Source organism: Lactuca sativa, chromosome 4, assembly GCF_002870075.4.
Source record: "Lactuca sativa cultivar Salinas chromosome 4, Lsat_Salinas_v11, whole genome shotgun sequence".
In the NCBI taxonomy this organism is placed as follows: Eukaryota; Viridiplantae; Streptophyta; class Magnoliopsida; order Asterales; family Asteraceae; genus Lactuca; species Lactuca sativa.
The window spans coordinates 57,457,397-57,478,610 of NC_056626.2; the positions used below are offsets into that span (position 1 = coordinate 57,457,397).

The 21,214-nt window shown below is 32.7% G+C and overlaps 3 protein-coding genes and 2 non-coding genes across 6 annotated transcripts; 3 read left to right on the forward strand and 2 right to left on the reverse strand.

The window, feature by feature from the left end:
• The first annotated feature begins 333 nt into the window (after positions 1–333).
• On the forward strand, positions 334–1,749 carry LOC111878558 (uncharacterized). The gene is made up of 3 exons (XM_023875076.2): positions 334–558; positions 1,064–1,118; positions 1,221–1,749. Exons 1-3 carry the CDS (start codon positions 421–423, stop codon positions 1,598–1,600), a joined length of 573 nt encoding a protein of 190 aa, XP_023730844.1. The 5' UTR covers positions 334–420; the 3' UTR covers positions 1,601–1,749.
• A 605-nt stretch (positions 1,750–2,354) lies between these two features.
• On the forward strand, positions 2,355–2,426 carry TRNAC-GCA (transfer RNA cysteine (anticodon GCA)). The gene has a single exon. It is a non-coding gene; the product is annotated as a tRNA-Cys (tRNA).
• Positions 2,427–2,495: 69 nt separating this feature from the next.
• TRNAC-GCA (transfer RNA cysteine (anticodon GCA)) lies at positions 2,496–2,567 on the forward strand. Its single transcript has one exon. It is a non-coding gene; the product is annotated as a tRNA-Cys (tRNA).
• A 2,081-nt stretch (positions 2,568–4,648) lies between these two features.
• Positions 4,649–8,941, reverse strand: LOC111878527 (serine/threonine-protein kinase BSK7). The gene is made up of 11 exons (XM_023875042.3): positions 8,426–8,941; positions 7,735–7,834; positions 7,425–7,639; positions 7,207–7,342; positions 6,830–6,963; positions 6,657–6,762; positions 6,404–6,489; positions 6,046–6,234; positions 5,798–5,950; positions 5,422–5,535; positions 4,649–5,131 (listed from the first exon to the last, which is right to left on the reverse strand). The coding sequence occupies exons 2-11, from the start codon at positions 7,811–7,813 to the stop codon at positions 4,862–4,864; spliced, it is 1,482 nt and encodes a 493-aa protein (XP_023730810.1). The 5' UTR covers positions 7,814–7,834; positions 8,426–8,941; the 3' UTR covers positions 4,649–4,861.
• A 2,627-nt stretch (positions 8,942–11,568) lies between these two features.
• LOC111878538 (protein pleiotropic regulatory locus 1) lies at positions 11,569–15,826 on the reverse strand. Of its 2 annotated transcripts, none has more exons than XM_052770266.1 (17): positions 15,557–15,826; positions 15,448–15,472; positions 14,952–15,057; positions 14,446–14,515; positions 14,297–14,359; positions 14,057–14,144; positions 13,880–13,972; positions 13,734–13,797; positions 13,536–13,621; positions 13,336–13,437; positions 12,982–13,065; positions 12,849–12,909; positions 12,685–12,751; positions 12,522–12,599; positions 12,368–12,432; positions 12,184–12,261; positions 11,569–12,074 (listed from the first exon to the last, which is right to left on the reverse strand). In XM_052770266.1, exons 1-17 carry the CDS (start codon positions 15,691–15,693, stop codon positions 11,902–11,904), a joined length of 1,440 nt encoding a protein of 479 aa, XP_052626226.1. In that variant the 5' UTR covers positions 15,694–15,826; the 3' UTR covers positions 11,569–11,901. The 2 variants fall into 2 exon arrangements, with proteins under 2 accessions (XP_052626226.1, XP_052626227.1); XM_052770267.1 differs by having other exon boundaries at positions 14,057–14,141; positions 15,557–15,821.
• Positions 15,827–21,214: the final 5,388 nt, after the last annotated feature.

The following is a 21,214-nucleotide window of genomic DNA, read 5'->3' on the forward strand; positions in this document are numbered from 1 at the left end:
GGGGTAAGATATTTTTTGAAATATACACATTTAGTCCTTATTCTTTTTTTTTTGTAAAATAAACTCTCAACGTCAGCAAAATCTGTAAAATCCGGTGAAAATGACATAATGTGTACATATTATTAAAGTATAAGGGTTTATTTTACAAAAAAAAAAAAATAAGGACTAAATAAAATATCTTAGTAAATATATATACATTTCAAAAAGTATTTTACCTATCAAATCATTAAAAAATAAATAAATAAATAAAAATACATAACTCTCTGAACAAAAAAAAAATTATCGACATACCCGTATATATATAGATACATTCCATTGCCTCAAATATCTCTGATTTGATTTTTACAAAAATCTAGGAAGTTGAAATCAAACTGACCAAAGTCGACAACTTTTCTTTACTTCAATCTTGCAATATACAAAATGGAAATCCCGAATCGTCCCCAAAATCTCCAAGCAAATCCCAAAAAACGTCCTTCTGATTGCAATGTCAACATCCAAGACTCAAATTACTTCAAGATTCGAGCCGTTCTTAAGGATCTTCGTCCTCATTTCCTTGAGGTAATCAAGTCTTAACAACAAATCCCAAATGATGCTCTGTTTGTACGCACTTTTCGTCTTGTTTTATAAACCCTAATTTCATCTCTTTCCAGTTAGTATACTTGTTTTCGATCTGTTCAAATAGTTGCTCCGTCATACAATTTGAATTTTTATGTTAATTCTTGTTTTGTAATCTTATTGTTTTTGCCCTGCCTATTATGATTAATTTAGGTTTAACTTCTCGAATAGATCCTAAAGTTTTAATTTCTGGATTTCTTTAGACACTAAACTTTCATAGTAAGTTACAGCTGGGAGATTTTTCAATTACTCATGATTTGGTTATGGGCTTGTGCAATGATCGTTAGTCAAATTAGGGTTTATGATTTTCAACTGGATTTCTATAAACATTCATACTAAGTCGCATAGAATTCGTTTTTACTTCAAATCTTATAAGAACAGTTATGAATTCATATTCTTTTACAATTTATTTGCATCAAATTCCTGATTAATCCCTCTCATCTTAAAGGTACTCCGAACTCCAGACTTCCAGACTTCCAAAGCTGCTCATGAAATCAGCCAACGTAAGTTTTTTTTTTTTTTTTTCTTTTTTTAAATATAACAATGGACAATCATAGTTTTATAAACTTCATTTTCATTTCCATTTTTATTTCTATATTCCACAGAAATGAAGGTCTTAATGAAGCTATACAAAGACATGACAACAGACACAATCACCATGGAAAAGTGTAAAAACGGAATCGATGGTGTTCATGATCAGAAAAAGCCACCACCACCAGAGGTCAAACCGGCTGAGCCACCACAGCCGCCGCCAGCAGAGAAGGAAAAGGTGGTCACCAGAAAAGCTTCTGAAGATCTGCCTACCGCCAATAAGCACCACCCTGAAGAAGTAACTCCAGGCAGTTACGTTGTCGGAGGGTCAGCTTTCGGTTGGAATTTTGTGACTTTTCCGGGCGGCAAACTGGCGGCTTATTATGGTAGAACCAAAGAGGATTTTCGGGCAGCTAATCCGATACCGGATCATCCCGACATTGCAGAATCTTGATTAGGATGATACTGGTTTTGTTTGAAAGATGGATAGTACATTGGTATTTTAGAATGTGTAACGGATGGATGTAACACCGATGATGAATGCCTGAATGGTATTTTTGTTTGTACTTTTGTTTTTATTCAAATCTACTACTTTGTGTTGCATTTTTTTTTTGAACTGCCTTCCACTTTGACAATTTAGCCCGAATGCTATAACAACATCCACAAATTAAAAAAATAAAAGGGAACTGTCCGTAAACCAAAAATTCACCGACTATGATAATCGGACAATGATCCGAACGAAGTCTGGGAAGAGTTGTGACAGAAGCCGAAGTTCATCCTGCCATAAAGCCGAAGTTCACTGCAATGTTAATTCTTTTTTAAGTGTTTATTTCTTTTTCTTAATTTTTGTAGGATTGACATTGCGGTTTTTCAGTTAATAGGGATTGACATTGCGGTTTTTCAGCTAAAGGGCTGCATACCCTAGTTGTTTTTTTTTTTTTTTTTGATCCGCAACTCAGTGAGTTATTTGAATTGAATATGGGTAGAAGAAGAAGATTGTGTTGCATATGTGGCTTGCCTTGTGGGTTGTACTTTCTGCATGCTTAGACGTATGTTTATTAAGGTGGTATGACGATTACTTTATGACGTGAAATGGGTTATTGTTGTTCGACAGTTCGACTGCTCTATACCTATGTTTGGATCGTTGTACCATTTAGCTGAAAATAATTATTGTATTTAAATATAATGATCCTATGAATAACAACAAAGGGTCCATAGCTCAGTGGTAGAGCAATTGACTGCAGATCAATAGGTCACCGGTTCGAACCCGGTTGGGCCCTATCTTCTTTTTTTTTTTAAACTTGCGTTTTTGACAATATTTTCATTTTCATTTACAGATTAACATCAACGGGTCCATAGCTCAGTGGTAGAGCAATTGACTGCAGATCAATAGGTCACCGGTTCGAACCCGGTTGGGCCCTAATCTACTGTATGTATTTTTAATTTTTTGATCTAAGAAGTTTAAGTTTATTTTGTATTGAACGAGGGACACTTTATGTATTTACCTAATTATCGTCAACCTCTTTTATTGAAATTTCATATCTAGCTAGCATTTACATTTTATTTTGGGACGTAGTACCAATTAGTAACAAAGAAGAGGACTTGTTTATTTTCTTTCACATCTATCTACATAGCCCTTTATATTTATTAAAAGTTACAACTCATCGAAATGTTCACATTCTTGAAATGTTCACCATATCTGATTTTCTTAAAAATATTCACAAAAAATATAAAATTATTACTAAAAATTATGATTTTTTTTCTTTATAAATAGACTACAATATCCACATATTTCCATATCCAAGTTTGGTTTTCTATTTCTAATCTCTTTCAACTTCGTATTTGAATATTTGATGTCATGGATCCTTCGTTTCGAGATGGTTTTGATTTGAATTTTGGTGGTTCTCAAGATTTTCAAAATACTCAAAACTATGAAAATACATTTTTTATCAATTCCAAATCAAGCTTTTGTCACTACAAATCTTCATACCTTGCAAAACACTAAAACACAACCACGAGGCAATAAATGGAATGTTGCAGAAGATATCATTTTAATGTCTTCATGGTGTATTGCTAGTCAAAATAGATTTCGTGGCAAAAACTAGAAAAAGGAATCATTATGGGCAAGTAAAGGCATTGTATGGTTAAGCCCATGTAGAAAACCGAGGAAAGATCGGTAACAAGAAAACCGAGGAAAGATGGGTAACAAAAAACATGGATCAAATGAGAGGTTGTTATAATCGACTTAGTGAAAATGCTCAAAAGAGAGTTGATGCCTGCCAGAAAGCATATCGTCGAAAAAAGAGTGGAATAAGCCAAAAAGATAATGAGAACCAAGCTCATAAAATTTACGAGGCAAATGGGACAAGAAGTTTAGCAACTTGGTTGTTTTTAATGAAGTTATGTGTAAAATGTTGAGCGTGCATTCTGGAAGACGTTGCATCGTATGACTTATGGATATGACGCACATTCATTGGAACACCGGGTTTATGCAATGATATTAATGTACTCCATCGATCACCTATTTTTAATGATGTCTTGGCAGACCGAGCACCAAATGTGAGTTACGTCGTGAATGGCTCAGGAAAGTAATATGTCATATTATCTCACTGATGGAATATATCTTGCATGGGTTGCCTTTGTCCAGTCAATAACTGCTCCACAAACCCGAAAACACAAGTTGTTCGATGAACGTCACGAAGCCGCTAGAAAAGATGTTGAAGGAGCATTTGTAGTTTTACAAGCTTGTTTTGCATTTTTTTCGACGTTTATGTCTAGTTTGGACAAAGATATGATGAGAAAAATTATGATGGTGTGTATAATCATTCATAATATGATCGTTAAGGATGGACGAGACACACATTCCTACAAACCAGTAATTAAACAACTCTACTCAAGATGATGAACAACATTTTAAATACTTTACTGATAGTTATATGACCAATAGGAAACAACTTCGTAATATAGATGCTCATATAGCTCTAAAAAATAATTTAATTGAGTATATATGACAAAAAATTTGACATTCATGAATAATATATACTTTGCACCTTCTATATCTGGAATTTTATATATAATGTTACATTTGTAACTTGATTTATTTAGTTTATTAATTATGTTTTATGATTCTAAAATATCTTTTATATATACATAAATATACTTTTATATTTTTTTATTTTAAATAAATAATTAAGTTGTTTTGGAATTTTTAAATAAATTTAATAATTTTTATTATAAAAGAAAAGAATAATAAATTATGATTGTTTAATAAAAAAAATTAAAAATTGATTTAGGTTGAGTTGTTAATGGGAGTGAAAATTTATGTTTAGTTGGGTTAAATAGGTGGAAAAGAAAGAAATTAGTTATTTAATAGATATTTAGGTGGGGTTCGGTTCTAAATGGGAATAGTCTAATAAATAGAGTTTACAAACCAAAAAAAATAAACAATAAATATTTTTGTACACAAACTAGTCAACTGAGTTGCTTGCTTTACATCCAAATCTCCAACAAAAGAATGCAATTTTCCTATTTCAATCTTCCCATTAACACAAGGTCCCAAATAACATATAAAAAAAATCAAAAACCCAAAATCAACATGAAAAAGCCATTGCATTTGACCATTGAGTGAAAAAGTCAAACATCTCATTCTAAGTCGACAAGAAATTTCAGAGATTTACATCAAAAGATTGACTGATATGAACAAGTGTCGAGTGGATCATTGAGCAGATCCATTGGTGGAAGGTGAGGTTCTCTTGGCTTCAAGGGTTGCAGCCTCCTTAAGGGCAGCATGGGCTTCATTTTCCATTTTAAGGGCAAAAAGTGAGGCAGCTTGTAGATATGAAGCAATGTGCCATACGGGTGACACCACTTGAGCTTGCATTGCATCACTTAATGCCTCCTGAGGCTGTGACATGTCATTCATCAGATACGATAAACTACGCCTCGCGTACACTGTTGGTGATACCATTGGTCCATGTTCAATGAACTGCATATCAATCAACTAAATAAGTAAATAACTATGTGAGGGCATTTTAGACTTTTGACTAACTGTTAACTGTTAAGTCAAGTAAGTGTTTTTTTTTTGTGGGAAAGAAGTAGTCAAGTAGGTGCGACATAACTTGTACAGAAAACGTAGGTCATGCACATTCTTTGCCAAAAGTTTCTTTGGTGGTTCCAAAGGGTATTTTAGACATTTTACTAACATTCAGCGTTGCAATTTTGACAAAAAAAAATAAAATAAATAATCATCGATCGGAAATGTGCAAAAGAAAGAACCTGTGAATAACACTCTATTGCATCCTTGAAATCCTTGTGTCGGAATGCCATATCCCCTTTTTTCTTTGAATTCAATGATTCTTGCATTTGATCGGTCCACATTTGAAACGAGAGCTGTAACAACAAATTACAAGGATCAATTTCCAAAATTCAAAAAAATCACGCTTTATTAGTTTTACCCATGTTCAATTTGATAATAGTAATAAATTACAAAAGGAATCCAGTTTGCGGGTCCTACTACTTTCCTCCTTTCATGGGTCCGACCCAGTTTATGTGAAATCAAGAAATCAAATGGGACACATGAATGAAAGAAGAAGCCTTTTTCTTAATAAAAATAATATTGCGATTTGTGAATAAATAAGTAAGAAGTAAGAACCTCGTTTGTTTGTCCTTCATCGTCTTTATATGAAATTGTTTCTAAAATCTCATGAATTGCAGTCAAATCCATTCTCAAGCAAGCTTCACCAAGTGGTGATCGAGGTGAGAATGAAGTTGTGGCCGGGATACCCATCAACAAATAAGATGGAACCTGTAAAAATAAGAAAAATTAATAATCTCACCATGTTATGTTTTTCAAAATACTTAAATGCAAGAATTTATAATTTAAAGATATAATGAACTAACATCGGTTTCCTTTTGAAGAACAATCAAGGAAGCTACTAGTGACTTTGGATTTGGGCGTTCTCGGGGTTCATATTGTAAACAACGAGAAGCCAAACGAACCAATTCGGTTCCATCATCATTTGAAAATTGCCCTTCCAAACATGAATCCGTAAGCATTTGAAGGTTCCTATCCCTTATCAAGTCAAGAGCCTGAAATTATAAACCAAATAAGAAGGGCATTCATGTCTTTTTCACACACAAGACCCATTGACATTACTCTCAGCTAAACACAGTAGTACAATTTGTTCTACATAACAAATGGGCCCACATACATACATATATCTATACATAAATGGAAAGTGTGGACATGTATTCTTACATGGCTTGGAGGAATATGTTTTCCACTAAGAAGGTCAAGCAAAAGAGTTCCGAAGCTATATATCACACTTTCGGGTGTCACTCTTCCTATAAAACGAAAACACATTTTCAAAAAAAAAAACATTAAAGCAACAAGATTTAAGAAGTCATTTCAAAATCAAAGTTAAAAAGATCGGACCCTTTGACCTCAAAAGTCAAAAAACATTTTCTTTTTTCAGAACGTAATTAAAAACTACATTGAAAAAAGAATGTACCTGTTCTTAAATACTCAGGAGGAGTAAATGCAAGATTGGTGCTATAACTTTTCCCATCACGACTGTTCTTCATTAGGCCAAAACAAGAAAGTCTTGGATTACCTTCCTGCAAGAATGTAATGCATGAATATTGGGTCTTAAAAAAAATTGAAAATTGAAATTTAAATTTCCACCTCATCAAACAAAATTCTGTATGCATTGAGATCATGATAAAGAGCACGGCCTTTACTAGTACAATATTCAAGAGCTTCTGCCAAATGGAGAACCACACGTAACCTCATTGCCCATTTCATCGGCTGTGATTCCCCTAGATCAACAAAATTTACATAAACCCCCTCGTAATATTGAATATTTTCGTTGCTAACCCCGATTCTTGTGAAAACGTCTTAAAAGACACTAGTATACTTTGCAAGAATGAACCATTTTGAACGATTATGAAAAATCAAATGCAAAAAACATCATCGGACTTAGCCTTCTTATCCAAAATCACTAATTCTTGAAGAGTATAATGTTTCGAATTTTAAAAAGTCGATCATGAACGATTCCTTACAGTGAAAAAGATGTTTGGCGAGTGTATTATTAGGCAAATATTCGGCTACAAGAAGTCGTTCATCATGTTCACAACAACAACCAAGAAGATTTGCTAGCCTCACGTTACGCAATTGACCAACCAATTTTGCTTCTTCCTGATGTTCATAAAATCAAATTCTCACATAAATTTGTTATAAAATTTCATAAAATAGGACAAAAAATTGAGTTTTTTGGTACCAAAAATTGTCGGGAATCAGGCCAAGCGGATCTGTTAAACCTTTTAACAGCTATCCTCACTTGATTTTCAAGCTTCCCTTTGTAGACGACATTTGGAGCCTTTTCACCATGTTCAGATACAATGTTTTCAGTTGCAAAACCTGATGTTGCGTTTTTAAGTTGCTCAAAACTGAATTCTTTAAATGCAGGCAAGTTTCCAGCTTCCTCTTCATTCCCTATTGATAAAAAAAAGAGAGTTTTTGTTTCAAATTATTATAATAAACTGCTAAAAATGACAGAAGGGTATATTATGGAAATATGGAATGCATACCACCATTTGGGTCCTCGAGAATTGAAGCTTTGTGTGGTGAAACCAGACATGGAATCAGCTTGGTGCAAAATGAACCCATGTTGATGAATGTAAACAAGACCTATTTGACAAATAATTGAAAGTGTTTGTGAAATTTCAAGATTTAAAGTATGAAATTAAACAATGAATAAGACTAATCAGTCCTATTAGATCAATTTTCTAACATTCATGCTTGTTGCAAATTAATCATTATGGTTGCTAAAATGCAAAAAGAAGCAAGAAAGCAACACTAAAATACCATGAAATGAGCGATTTTAGACAATTCCCAATGGATCTTTTTGCATATGGATTATGGAAGATATTAGTTTTTTCTTTTTAATTTTGGGAAACGAAAAAACTACAAGTACATTCTTTTAGATTCCAATTATGAGTTCAAATTCTCAACTGGATTCATGTTTGATCAACATTAACTCGACATCAAATGGATTGCACATACAGAAAACAAAGATTTTCACTACAGATTTTAAACGTATAAAAAGGATCTTGAATTTGTAAGTAAGAGTGTAAGACCAACGGATAACTTTAGGGTTTTTAGCTGATTACAGTATAGAACAGATATGAAGATGCAATTTAACAAACACAGATTCAATCTTTGAAGCAGAAAGAGAAAAACCCACAAAGGAGAAACCAAAATTAGCATATCATGTCCTACCTTTTCTTGAAGAAAATTTCTTGTTTGTTCTTCTGGTCAAGAAATGAAAAGAAAAAGTCAACTTTCTCGTCTTTATGATTGTGTTCACAAGAACCCTAATTGGTGGCTTTAAATCCTCTCGGAAAGTCAAAATTCAAACCCCTTTTCTAGATCAAACCCAATCAAAGAAACTAATCTAAACCCCAATTTTTGGTTCCCACAAGATCCACATTTTCGCACCAAGTACCAAGATTGCCCCCACACACAAAATGAAGACTACCCACTTAGAATTCTGAGACTACCCCTTTACAAAATCTCAGAAATTTGTGCTTTTAGGAAACAACAAATATGAAAACTGATGAAAAGGGTTTTGGGTTGCATAAATTCTTTGATTTAAGAAAATAAAAACCGAATTACAAGATCCTAGATTGATACGTATAATAGAAGTAGAACACACATTCCTGCTAAAGAGCACTCGAAATGAGAGAGATCCTTATATCTTGGGTGAGATCTTTATAATCTTCTTGGAAGTGAGTAAGAATGATGTTAAGCCCTTTTATAGTTTGTAACATGCCATATATATTTTAATAAAATAATTTATTAATTACCCATCTTAATTATTACATTTAGATGCCCCTTTCAATCTTCCATCATAAACAAATACGAACTTTTAATAAAAAAATAATTCAACTATACATTAAATGTCAACAATTATTTTTGATAAAATTTAAATAAAAACTATATATCGTAATCAATTTCATTAAATGACAGTTACAGTTTTAGGATGAGAGAGTGAATCAGATTCCTATTATTAATTTGTAGTGAGATTTCATAGATCTAAAGTACCCACCAATTTATTTTTTATGTCTTAATTCATCAATAATATTTTTTTTATTTGCTGATTAATTTAACCGACTCGATTTTGACATTAATTCGTCAAGTTAAACAAAGATCATAGAAAACAAATTTTGATTTATGTAGTTGTTAGATTATAGCCATTTGTTAAAAATATTTATTTATTTATATACTACTATAATTTACCTATTTTTATGGCTATTTGGATGGCGTTTTAAGTTGGTCAATATGTATCCCATTTTTTTATGTATCCAGTAACAAACATCTGATATTTTAAAATATTAGATGTCAAAAATATTTAAGCAATTATCCTTAACTTGTTTATAGTTTCCCTTTTCATATGAATTTAACATAACAAACTTGTTTATCGTTGAGTTATAAATCATAAATCAAATTAAACATAATATAAAATTGGATTTCAGTTTTATTTTCTGCTAACCAAAATGTTTCGGATTTTAATTTCAATTTCTTCATAAACATTCGACGAATCAAATGTCACTTAAGAAAAATCATAAATATATATATATATATATATATATATATATATATATATATATATATATATATATATATATATATATATATATATATAAAGCATAAAAAATAGACATCATTGAAAAAGATCAGCAATTGATATCTATACATTGCAAATTTATGAATCCTCTATGTTTTTAATTAAAATAACTTATCACAATAATATTTTAACATTGGAGCAACCATAAAATAAGATCAATTAATAAATGTTACTTTTTTTTAATTAAAAACCCTTGTAACTTTTGATAGATGTCCATGTCGCCAGACTTGCAAATTTTGAATATTTATAAGCATTATACTTATTTTTAAGTTGTAAAATAATCATTATATTTAAAAATTCCAGACAGTAAGGTCCAAGATTTCTTAAATACAGTATCATTTAAGATATTATAACAACTACTATTTAAAAAAATTAAAATCAATTATAATTATTACAAGAGATCAATCACTTATTAAAAAAATACTGGAAGAAGGGAAGGTCAAATTGCATTGTGTGATAAGAGAGTCTATGATTCCAAAAGTCCCCACATCCAACACACAACTTCTGTCTTAATCATTACATCTTTTTTTTATACTTATTCATATTTAAAAAAATAAATCATACCATTGCTCCCTAAAAAATGTACAAAACTAAATCGAATATTATTTAATAATATTATTAATTATTAACCATATTTTAGATATACTGTAAACAAGTATACAGTGGATAATGATTATTTATAATAAATTATAAAAAGTAAATCATGAACATCATAATTTTCAGGATGATTCTGAAAAACATAAAATAAATTTATAAATAAAAGAGCAATAATAATTTACATGTCGACGAGACCCACATGCAACGTTGGCGAGACCCTATAAGACTTAAAAAGATCATATTTTTGGATTACTTAATTTACACTATTTTTTGGACAACAATTGCTTAAATTATACCTAAAAACTCATTTTAGTTTTTAAAGAAATTATAACATTTGATTTGTTATGTATACTATTTAGAACATGTCACAATAAATACCACAAAACATATGTAGTGTATTTTCGTATTTCATATTAATATATTCAAAGTAGTTGGAGATTTATGATGGTTGTAGTTAATACTTTCATACGAAAATAGTCAAATACAAAAATTGGTTAGTCCATTATCAATAAATGTGTTTGTGTATTTAATTTCATATTTTTGAGTTTTGATGAAACATTTTCAATGGAGAATAATATAGGTGTTAATTTTTTATTTTTATTTTTATTGTATAGTGATGTGTTTACTATTTACTATTGAGTATTGAATGTATACATTTATTTTTATTATTAAGGAATATAATTAGTTTCTATCTAATATTTCATTGTCATGTAAATAAAAATACAACAGATAAAAAAAGAAAGAAAAAAAAAAAAGCATAAACTAGTCCCAACTCCGAAGTAATGCTACACAGAGAATACTTATATTGATTATTTAAGGCACTTTAATATTGAGTTCATAATGAACTAATAATTTAATTTTCTCAATATTTTTTAATAATATAATTCTTTAATTTTAATAATTATGGACACATACAAATTAACTCTTTTATCCATGTTTTTTTTTAGTCATTTTACATATATAAGCATAACTTGTCAAAATCTAATAACATACCAACTCATTGTATTTTGTTACAACATAAACTAATCCCAAACTCTCGTTTTAAAAAAAAAACATTAGCCAAACTCCCTCTTGGTAGCCTATTTAGTAACCAAAAAAAAAGTCGATTGCCAAAAATAACAAAAAAATAAAACAATGATTAGTTTAAATGGATTGTGATCTTTTAGGTGGACACTCTGGTCCCTCAAAAAGTTAAGGTTTGACCAAGTCAAACAACATGAGTAAATAAATAAAGAAAATTGCATGCTACTTAAGCTTTGAGGAAGCATATTTTCATGACAAACCTGCAAAGGCCCTTCTTTCCTAGACATGCTAAATAAACACTGGTCCCATTTTTGTCACCACACTCATTATATCACACAACTATTTAATTTTCTCTTTTTTTTTATCAAATATCCCAAAACTAAACTTTTTTAACATTACAACACAATTAACAATAAAAACAAAAACTTCCAAAAATGCCCCTCCATGTTTAAAACCTACGGATATCTTTCGGGGGTTTGAAGTTGACCGGGTGAGTTTCTGGAGTGGCATTTTCGTCTTCTTTCCACATTTTAATTGTTTTGTCAGCTTCACATGTAACCAGCCTTGATCCGGTCATATCATAAGATAATGCATAAATTCCAGCCTCACTATCCAATGACCCTAATAAAATTTTATAAAAAAAATAAATAAATATTTATAGTGTAAATTAATAAAAATTATAAAGTTAGAAGTAGATTGCTATTTGAAGCATTAAAAGACAGACACGTACCTGGTTGAACAATTGTTTGAGATTGTTGAAAACTATGACCACTTTTCCAATCCCAAAACCATAAACTCCCATTGTCACCTTTCATCAAAAAGATTATTATAGTCAGTCAATATTAAGTGAAAAAAAAATACTTTTTATATTTTAAGAATTATTTTTATAAAAATGATTATGAAGAAACTCTTACCTCCTGTAGCTAAGACACCCTCTTCATTGACTGTCATTGCATTAATTATTGTCTTCTGTTGGGAACTACAGATAAAAAAAAACAGGTGAAATTAGATACTTTTTTAATTTAATTTTTATAAATCAAATTAAATGGTATTAAAAAATAGACTCACAGCATGTTGTGCAAAAATTCTCCTCTTGGAAGGCTAAATTTTTTTATGTTGTCAGCTGATGCAGAAGCAAAACTATCCCTGTAAATAAAAAAAATGAATTAGTCAATTAAAATATGAAATAAACCGATAAAAATTAAAAAGTTAAAAAGCTGAAAATACATACTCAATAGGATGTTGAGCCAATGCACGCACAGATTTCTTGTGATGAGTAAGAGTTGCCATTGTTTTACCTAAAAAATAAACAACTCCAGATAAATACTAACTTCCAATAAAAAAAAAAGCCTACAATATATTTACTTTTATTTTTTGAATAAAAAAGTATATTACCATATCTAAGATCCCAAAACTTTATAGTCGAATCATGTGAGCCAGTAACAACTTGAGGATCCTGGAATAAGATGTAAAAATTTAATCTTTTGAATTACTAAAAATAATATTTATTAAAAGTAAATTTACTTACTGTAGGTCGAGTAAAAACTGAACAAACAGTATTATCATGGCCAGAAAGAGCATGGATTTGCATCTTGCTACGAATATCCCACACCTGAAATTATTCATATGTTGAACTTTAAACTATAATACAAAATTACAAATAGTCAAAAACGGTCCCTGTCTTTGAAATATTTTTCGCTTTTGTTACTTTTTTCATGGTTTAGTATCGATTTTGGTCCCTGTGACTTTCTGTCTTTGGTCCTTATTTCAAGGTTGCAGGGACCAAAATTGAAAACAAAAACAAATTTGGACTAAACACGGTGAAAATCAGAAAATAGAGGGACCATTTTTGTAATTTACTATAAACTAAAAAATTTCATACCCGGCAAACAGAATCACGGCCTCCAGTAAGTAGAACATCAATAGTGGGATGAAGGGCAAGGCAATATACACCACTTAAATGCCCATGATATGAACGAATAACCTTTCAAAAATAAAATATTTAAGAAAATTATATAAAATAGAAAAAAGAAAAAAAAAAAAAAAAAAAGATTTTATGTTTCTTGTTTAAGTGATATGAACCTTGTTCTGTTCTAGGTCCCAGCATTTAACTTGTTTGTCATCACCAGCTGAAAACATGTAAGTGTGCCTACTGCTAACAGCAAGCCCTGCAATAATTAATAAACATTAAAATTTGTAATATATATATATATATATATATATATATATATATATATATATATATTGTTAGTCAAGTTTAAAAAAAAATAAAAACCAAACCTCGAACTTGTTCTATGTGTCCTGTTAGTGTGAGCCTTAACCTTCCAGATCCCACATCCCATATCTGTACACAACATTTTATCATGTTTAAAAACAATAATTATATAAAAATATGGATTTGATAATTAAAACATTATAATTATTACCTTAATTGTTCGATCTGCGGATCCAGTACAGAACCACTGATTACTTGGATCAAATGCAATAGATCTCACCCATCCCAAATGGCCACTAATCACCTGTAAATATATTACCACATTTAATTAAACATATAAAATATTTTTTTAAAAAAAAACATTTGTCATAAAAATAAGTGTGCTTACTCTGTAGTTCTTCCATGGAGCATGCCATACAGGACGTGGCCACCTGCTAGGGATTCTTTCCATAAGGGCTGCAGTTGAAAGATTCCTACTGGAAATAACTCAAAACTATTAATAAACTATCAAATAGGAAAGATTTGTTAAATAAAACAACACAAGTTTTTATATATATATATATATATATATATATATATATATATATATATATATATGTGTGAAATATATAATAAAAAAATTTCAAACCTTTCTGAAGTCCCATGAGCAGGAATGATGGAAGTACTTCTCCCACTCATATTGCCATCACCTCTGTCAAACAAATACATACATAATCAATTAATTCAGTTTATCAATTAAAAAGTATATCTTTTAAAAAATATTAAAATCATGCTTACGGGTTCTTTGATTGAACAGGAGTAATGGCTAAATCACTCTGAGCACCACTCTTCTTAGAACTTTCAGTGCCTACAAAAAATTTTATATAAGTCAAAAGATGATACTTACTATTCTATCCATGATGTTATTTGGTCTGAGTAATTTAACTTTCATTTCATAAAAAAAGCTAAAAGGGTAAACTGTTGTTGTTGCATAGATTGTATAATATCAAAGTTGATGACATCAGTTAAATAAACATTTTTGATTCTAGTGTAAAATGTGAAGTCATTGTGAGTGGTATAATTGCATTGTACTTTTAGGCTTTCATGATTCCAAGTAACAACAACTTGAAGGTGAAAGCAGCATAATTCAGTGTGACAATAGCTCAACAATCTTACTTTCAAACTATCATGTGTCATTGCAATTGCTATTTAAGGGAGTCTAAATTACAGTAAATAAGAATCAACATGCAAACAAGATTAAGATTAATGCTGATAAGAATGATGGAAATCATCAGTGTGTGTACCTGGTAGAACAAGAGCATTTGAGTTTGAAGGTGTAGCTTGATTTTGTGAGGAACTCTTGATAGGCTGATTAGGCACACTTTTTATCCCCCCATACTCAACGTGTAGCTGCATTAAAAAGTAATGCACACATATAAACCACATAATATACATTCAAAAGTAATGATCACAAACGCAAGAAACAATAGTGTAAGTTCTTTCCATTCAAGAAAAAGATAAGAGGATCCAGAGACTTCTAAATATCAAACATAGTAGTATTACACAATTCCAAATTCAAAATCAAACATTGAATGAAACGTGGTTCTATTTGTATCATTGTGATACAGTTTAACGTGATTCTCAAACTTTTTCTCTAAATTAGAACAATTCATATCATGTCTTGATCAAAAAACTAGTTTGTTTGGTCTAAGAAAAACGATGAAACTAACATACTTAGGGAAGAAAATAAAAACAGTACATGAAGCCATATACTGAGTGAAAATACAGCGACGTACTAACCTTATGGCTCATCCGTATCTTCTTGCTGCACAGAATTACATAAAGAACAATCAGATCAAACATTGCAATACTTACATTGATAAATCGAATTTAGGGTTTAAAAAGAAACCTTTCGGGGTCAGGAGGAGGAAACTGATTGTGGAGAGGAGAAAAAAGATCGAGAGCCCGTTTTAGGGTTTTAAAGCTAAGCTTCTTCAATGATTGTGGTTCCACTGGTAGTTCTGCCTCCATTGTTGGCCCTGGCATCTCTGCTTGTGGTGTTTGGAGAGAAACTTGGAGAAGCTCGAAGACGTCGAAAGGGGAGGCGCTTGATGGTGATTTTGGTTTCGATTTTTCTCAATCTACGGAAACGGGGACTGATTTTTCCACGGCATATTTTTATGCCCTTATTGTATTTTAGATATTGAAAGAGAGATAATGATAGTTTGGTTGCGGAAAAATACGTATTTTTTGGAAAAAAAATCTAAGAAAAATAAAAAATTTGAAAGCGCGAGTAAATCTTCTATTTTTCTAATTTTTTTCGTTTTTTAAAATGACAAAATTGCAAAAATGGTCTAAGTATTTTTTTGAGATTTTTTTGGATTGATGTCTTTTTGAACTAGTTTCATTGCGTTTTTTGTCCCTCTGAATAGTAAAGTGACTGTAATACTCTTGGTTTATTTATTTTTCATTTCTTTCATTTTTTAAATCTAAATACTTATTTATTTATTTATTTAACTAATTAAAAAAATAAAAGTCTCTCTCTCTCTTTCTCTCTCCACCGTATACCCCACCTCCTCTTTTTTCGTTTTACCCAAGATGAACACTTCATCTTCTTCGTCTCTTCCTTCCTAATCAAAATTCCACATCTACCCACCAAATTATCATCTACAACAACCGTTATAGCCCAAAAATCATTTACATTTGATGCTAGTAATACCAACAAACCTGGATTTCATGAACTCAATATGGGTTCCCCTATTTCCCCCTTACGACCTGGACCAGTGGTAATCGACCCAACATCTTCTCCATACAACCATTGTCACCATCTTCATAGCAGCGAGAAACCAACCCCCACTCTCGTTTTCTTTCACATACAGATCTACAAATCTCGATTTCATTTTCAATGGACCTTGGTCATGGATTTTAAAGATTGTTCTCTGGAGGTGACAATAAAGATGAATTAAGATCGATAAAGTAAGGCACCGGTGTTGAGTGATATGTTAGATGAACCCTTCAACTGGGTTTTTGACATCGTAGCTTTCCGGTTGATTCGATATAAGGGGTTGTAGGTTTCCAGCAAGAGATTGAATAGGAGTTGTAGGTTTTGATAATTTTTTTTTTGTTTTCAGTAAGAGATTACCGGTAATTTAAACGATCATCTTTCTTCGTGAGATATTGAATAAATAAATTCATATCGGATAGAGGGAACTGGATTTTGATTTGTGTATGTTTATCATTTATGGAATTTGATTTGTGTGTGAGTATTTATCCCCAAAAAATTGATTTGTTTGTGGTAATCAGATCAGATTCCAAATTCAGATGAAGGAATTATCAAAGCACCTCTAGTGTTCACTGGTTTGTAAAGGGAATAGGGACGAAAGCAGCAAGGTGTTGGTGGAAATCTCGATGGCAACAGGTGGTGGTGGCTGGTTATTACGTTGGCAGGGGTGGCGAGGCTGCTTCCAGCCGCTTTGTTGCCTCTGTTACTTTTCTGTTCGGCGACAAATGATGAGGGAAGAGGGAGGGAATCAATTAGCAGTGATCGGAGAAGGTGTGGGTGGGGCTAATTGCAGAACACAGTAGGGAAGATTGGGTAATGGCAGCGGTGGTTTATGGTGGTTAAATCCCATCGTGTGTGGATTTTTCTTCAAGAGAGAGAGAGAGGTTGGCCTTTTTATTTTTTTATTTTTTAAATAAATTAATAATTATTAGATTTAAGAAAAATGAAAGTAAAATAGAAAATAAATACCCATAGGGTATTAAAGTCATTTCAGTTTACTGAGTGATCAAATCCGCAACTAAATTAGCTTAAAAGGACCACTAATCCAAAAAAGTCAAGGTTTGGATTAAAACCCCAAAAAAATACATACCACAGGGACAATTTTTGCAGTTTTGTCTTCTAAAATTACAAAGACGTTAGACATTTTTGGAAAACCAATAATCATTGTTTTTCATATTTTTCTAATTCCAATTTTTTCCGAACATTTAAGGCTAACTCTTATGGTCTTCAAAAAATTATCAAAATGCAGTTATATAAGTCTAAAATATAAATACACATCCACCCTCACCTCTACCTACCCCCAACCCACCACACCCCTACCTACCCACACCACCTACTCCCAAACACACACATACACACCCACAAACTCACACTCACCCACCCACCCCCACAAGCACACACCTACCCCAACCCACACTCACACCCCCAAACGGGTAAAACAGTGGAAACGTCTGGGGGCGGATGACGTCATGTACAATATCATAACCATTGAATAATAGAAATCAAAGCATTGCAACATTGTATGGATAATTTAATATTTACATTGAATTCGAATCATTGTTTGTTTGACTCCAAAACATATGACAAAAATATAAGACGTAAACTGCTATGCTTCGTCTTCACAAAACTTGCGTGAGTATCTGTCTACTGATTCCCTGATAATACAAGTGGTTTTGAAAAAAAATGTCAACATTGAAGTTGGTGAGTTCATAAGCATTTTGTATGAGAAAGATATGTCTTTGTTCCTTGAAAATGATAGTGTGTTGTTCCAAAAAATCAAATATTTTCTTTTAAATGTAATGTGGTCTTAAACACCCTAAGACTAAAAATGTATAAGTATGTTATACTCTGAAGTAGTGTAATGTAGTTTTATACCTTTATAAAACCATTTGAATGCATGTTTCCAGAAATGTAAACTGTATTGTACTGGAAAATAATGTAATGTAGTTTTATCTAAATAGAATCATTTGAAGATATGTATGTATTCATAAACCAAACGTGAGTTATTATAACCATGCTAATAACCTAGATGGCATGTACAACGTTCTTCAGGCGTCGAAATTGTAACACCCATAATCAGAAAGACCAAGAAAGGAAAGAAAAGCCCTAAGTCAAAGGAGTCAACTCTTCGAGTTCAAGGAAGAACTCAACGAGTCGGAGCGGGCTCCGTGTGGAAGAGTAAGTGACCGACTTGACGAGTTGGCGAGTGGATTCGGCGAGTTTGGTCTGGGTTGGGAAAACCTAATTTCGGGACTTGGTACCCTATTTAAGCATCTTATTCTCTTCCCTAAGGCTTATTTGCGGCCCCTATAGCCCAGAACTCGAAACCCTAACCACCCAACTCCATTGTTGAGCCAGTTTATTGCCTTGAGAGTGAATTGAAGCTTGAAGAAAGAAGAAAGACCTTGGTGGTGCAAGAAGGAAATATAGATCTAGAGTTGGGGTAGCATTTCATACCATTTTGAGGTAAAAAGCTTATACCTTGACTGTTAATCATCTAGATCCCCTTTATAGCTTAGATTTTGTCTGTTGGGCCATTTCCAAGGCCAATCCGAACATTTAGCCTTTAAGGACGATAAAGGACTTGAGATTTAAGCATTTCTGAGCCTTAGGGGCTCTGAGGGAGTAGCTTTACCTGACCATGGCTTCATTTCACGACCTTGAACTTCATATTAGCTTGGATTTGGTGTTCTAGCCTCATAACACCTTGCATGCACGTAAAGTTAGCAACTTTACGTGCAATGCTAGCATTAGGAGTCCAAATCTATGAGTTGGAAGGGTTGGAATAGACTGAAATCGACAGAATAGAGATGTCACAAGAAGGACTCGGCGAGTCAGTTCATGGACTCGGCGAGTCGGGTCACAAACCCAAAACTTTATGTTTATGAGTCGGACCAGTGAGTGGGGTTAGTGAGGATTCAGTCAGTCAGGACCCATAATGGTCATGAAGATTATAACACTTAACGAGTTCAATGAGGAACTCGACGAGTCCAAGACAATCTTCTTAGTTATGAAGATGAACTCAACGAGTTGTTCATACAACTTGACGAGTTAAAGCCTAGACTTTCATGCGATGATGATGAACTCAACGAGTTCATGGATGAACTCGGCGAGTCGGTTGAAGATGGTCCCAAAGTGTTAGTTGAAGGAGAACCCGAGTTATTGCCAGACTCAACGAGTGGAGTCGGGGTTGTTTTGGAGATAGAGGGGCATAGACTCGACGAGTTGGTATGACAACTCAACGAGTCGGGTCAACTGGAAAGTTGACCTTGACCATGACCTTTACCAGAGTTGACTTAGTTGACCTCCGGAGGACAGTTTAGGCTAAGTATTATTATTTGTATTGGTAGCGCAGGGAGCTAGAGGAGCAACGTTTCGGAGAGTTGTCAGATAGCGGCCAAAGGGTTATCGGCAGAGTTCATCATTTGCAAGTGAGTTTTCCTTCCAGTAGGAATGGGTCTACGACCATAATGTCGGCCCGTTTAGTTAGCAGTAGTTATGGACTACGGTCCGATGCAATATTTTAGTATGCTTGGTGTCTTTGTGATATAGGCATGGTATGTGTTATGTGTTCCGGATTATGGTCCGATGCAATATGCAGTATATGTGTTCATATTATATGCTATGATTATGTGATGCTATGTTCAGTCAGTTCCGGACTTCGGTCCGATGCAGTTTCGTACTTCGGTCTGATGCAGTGGGCAAGGCCCTAGTCAGTTCCGGACTTCGGTCCGATGCAGTGGGCAAGGCCCTAGTTAGTTCCGAACTTCGGTCCGATGCAGTGGGCAAGGCCCTAGTTAGTTCCGGACTTCAGTATGATGCAGTGGTTAAGGCCCAATATGTGCTTTATATGTTATTGTATGGTATGTGGTAGTTTGGGGGAGCACACTAAGCTTCATGCTTACAGTTTCAGTTTTGGTCTCAGGTACTTCAGCTAGCAAAGGGAAGGGCTCGAGATGATGGCATGGCACACACCAAAGTTAAGTCAGCCTGGGATGTTTTACTCTGATAAATAAATATGTTTTGAAAAGATACTCGAATATAGTATAATGGTCTTTGTATGACTTAAGATTATGTTTGGTTTTATGGTTTTGAAAAATGAAATTTTTAGTCATGAATTTTGGGATGTTACAAGTTGGTATCGGAGCCTTAGTTTGAGGGATTCGAACATACTTTCGAGTGTGTCTGAACTCAAACTGGGGGATTGGTATATAAATTTTCAAAAGGAAGTCAATTTTGTAAAATGGACTTTTAGAAAAGAAAAGAGTTTTAGAAAAAGCGAAAAGAATTTTAGAAAGAAAAGAACTTTAAAAAGAGAAAAGGGTGTGGTGCATGCAATCAGTCGAGCTCAAGTAAGTACTCCCAAATTACCTATACAAGTTTATGCTATGATTGTCAGTTTTAGTAGAACAACATGCTAGATTAGGACTAAAGATCTAGGAAGGATGCCTTATATGCCTGTTATATGTGTTTCAGCTTTATGAAAACTGCATGCTAGTACAGAATTGTTAGTATGATAACCAGAGTAGTATATCCTTGATTATGTGTACTCGATACTTGAATGCTGCTTGCTTTGTGCTTTTAGGGGTCTTAGTTATCTTTCACTAACTAGTAAATGAATATGTTACGTTACATATTGTGAGCATTAAATAATTTCAGAAGGTTAGGTCTAGCTCTATTGCGCAACTCTCGTCTGAGTCCAACCGTTGTAGGGTAGGATCTCTCATTCGAAGAATTATCTAGTCTTAGTGATATGTAATTGTAACGACCCAATTTCACGACCAA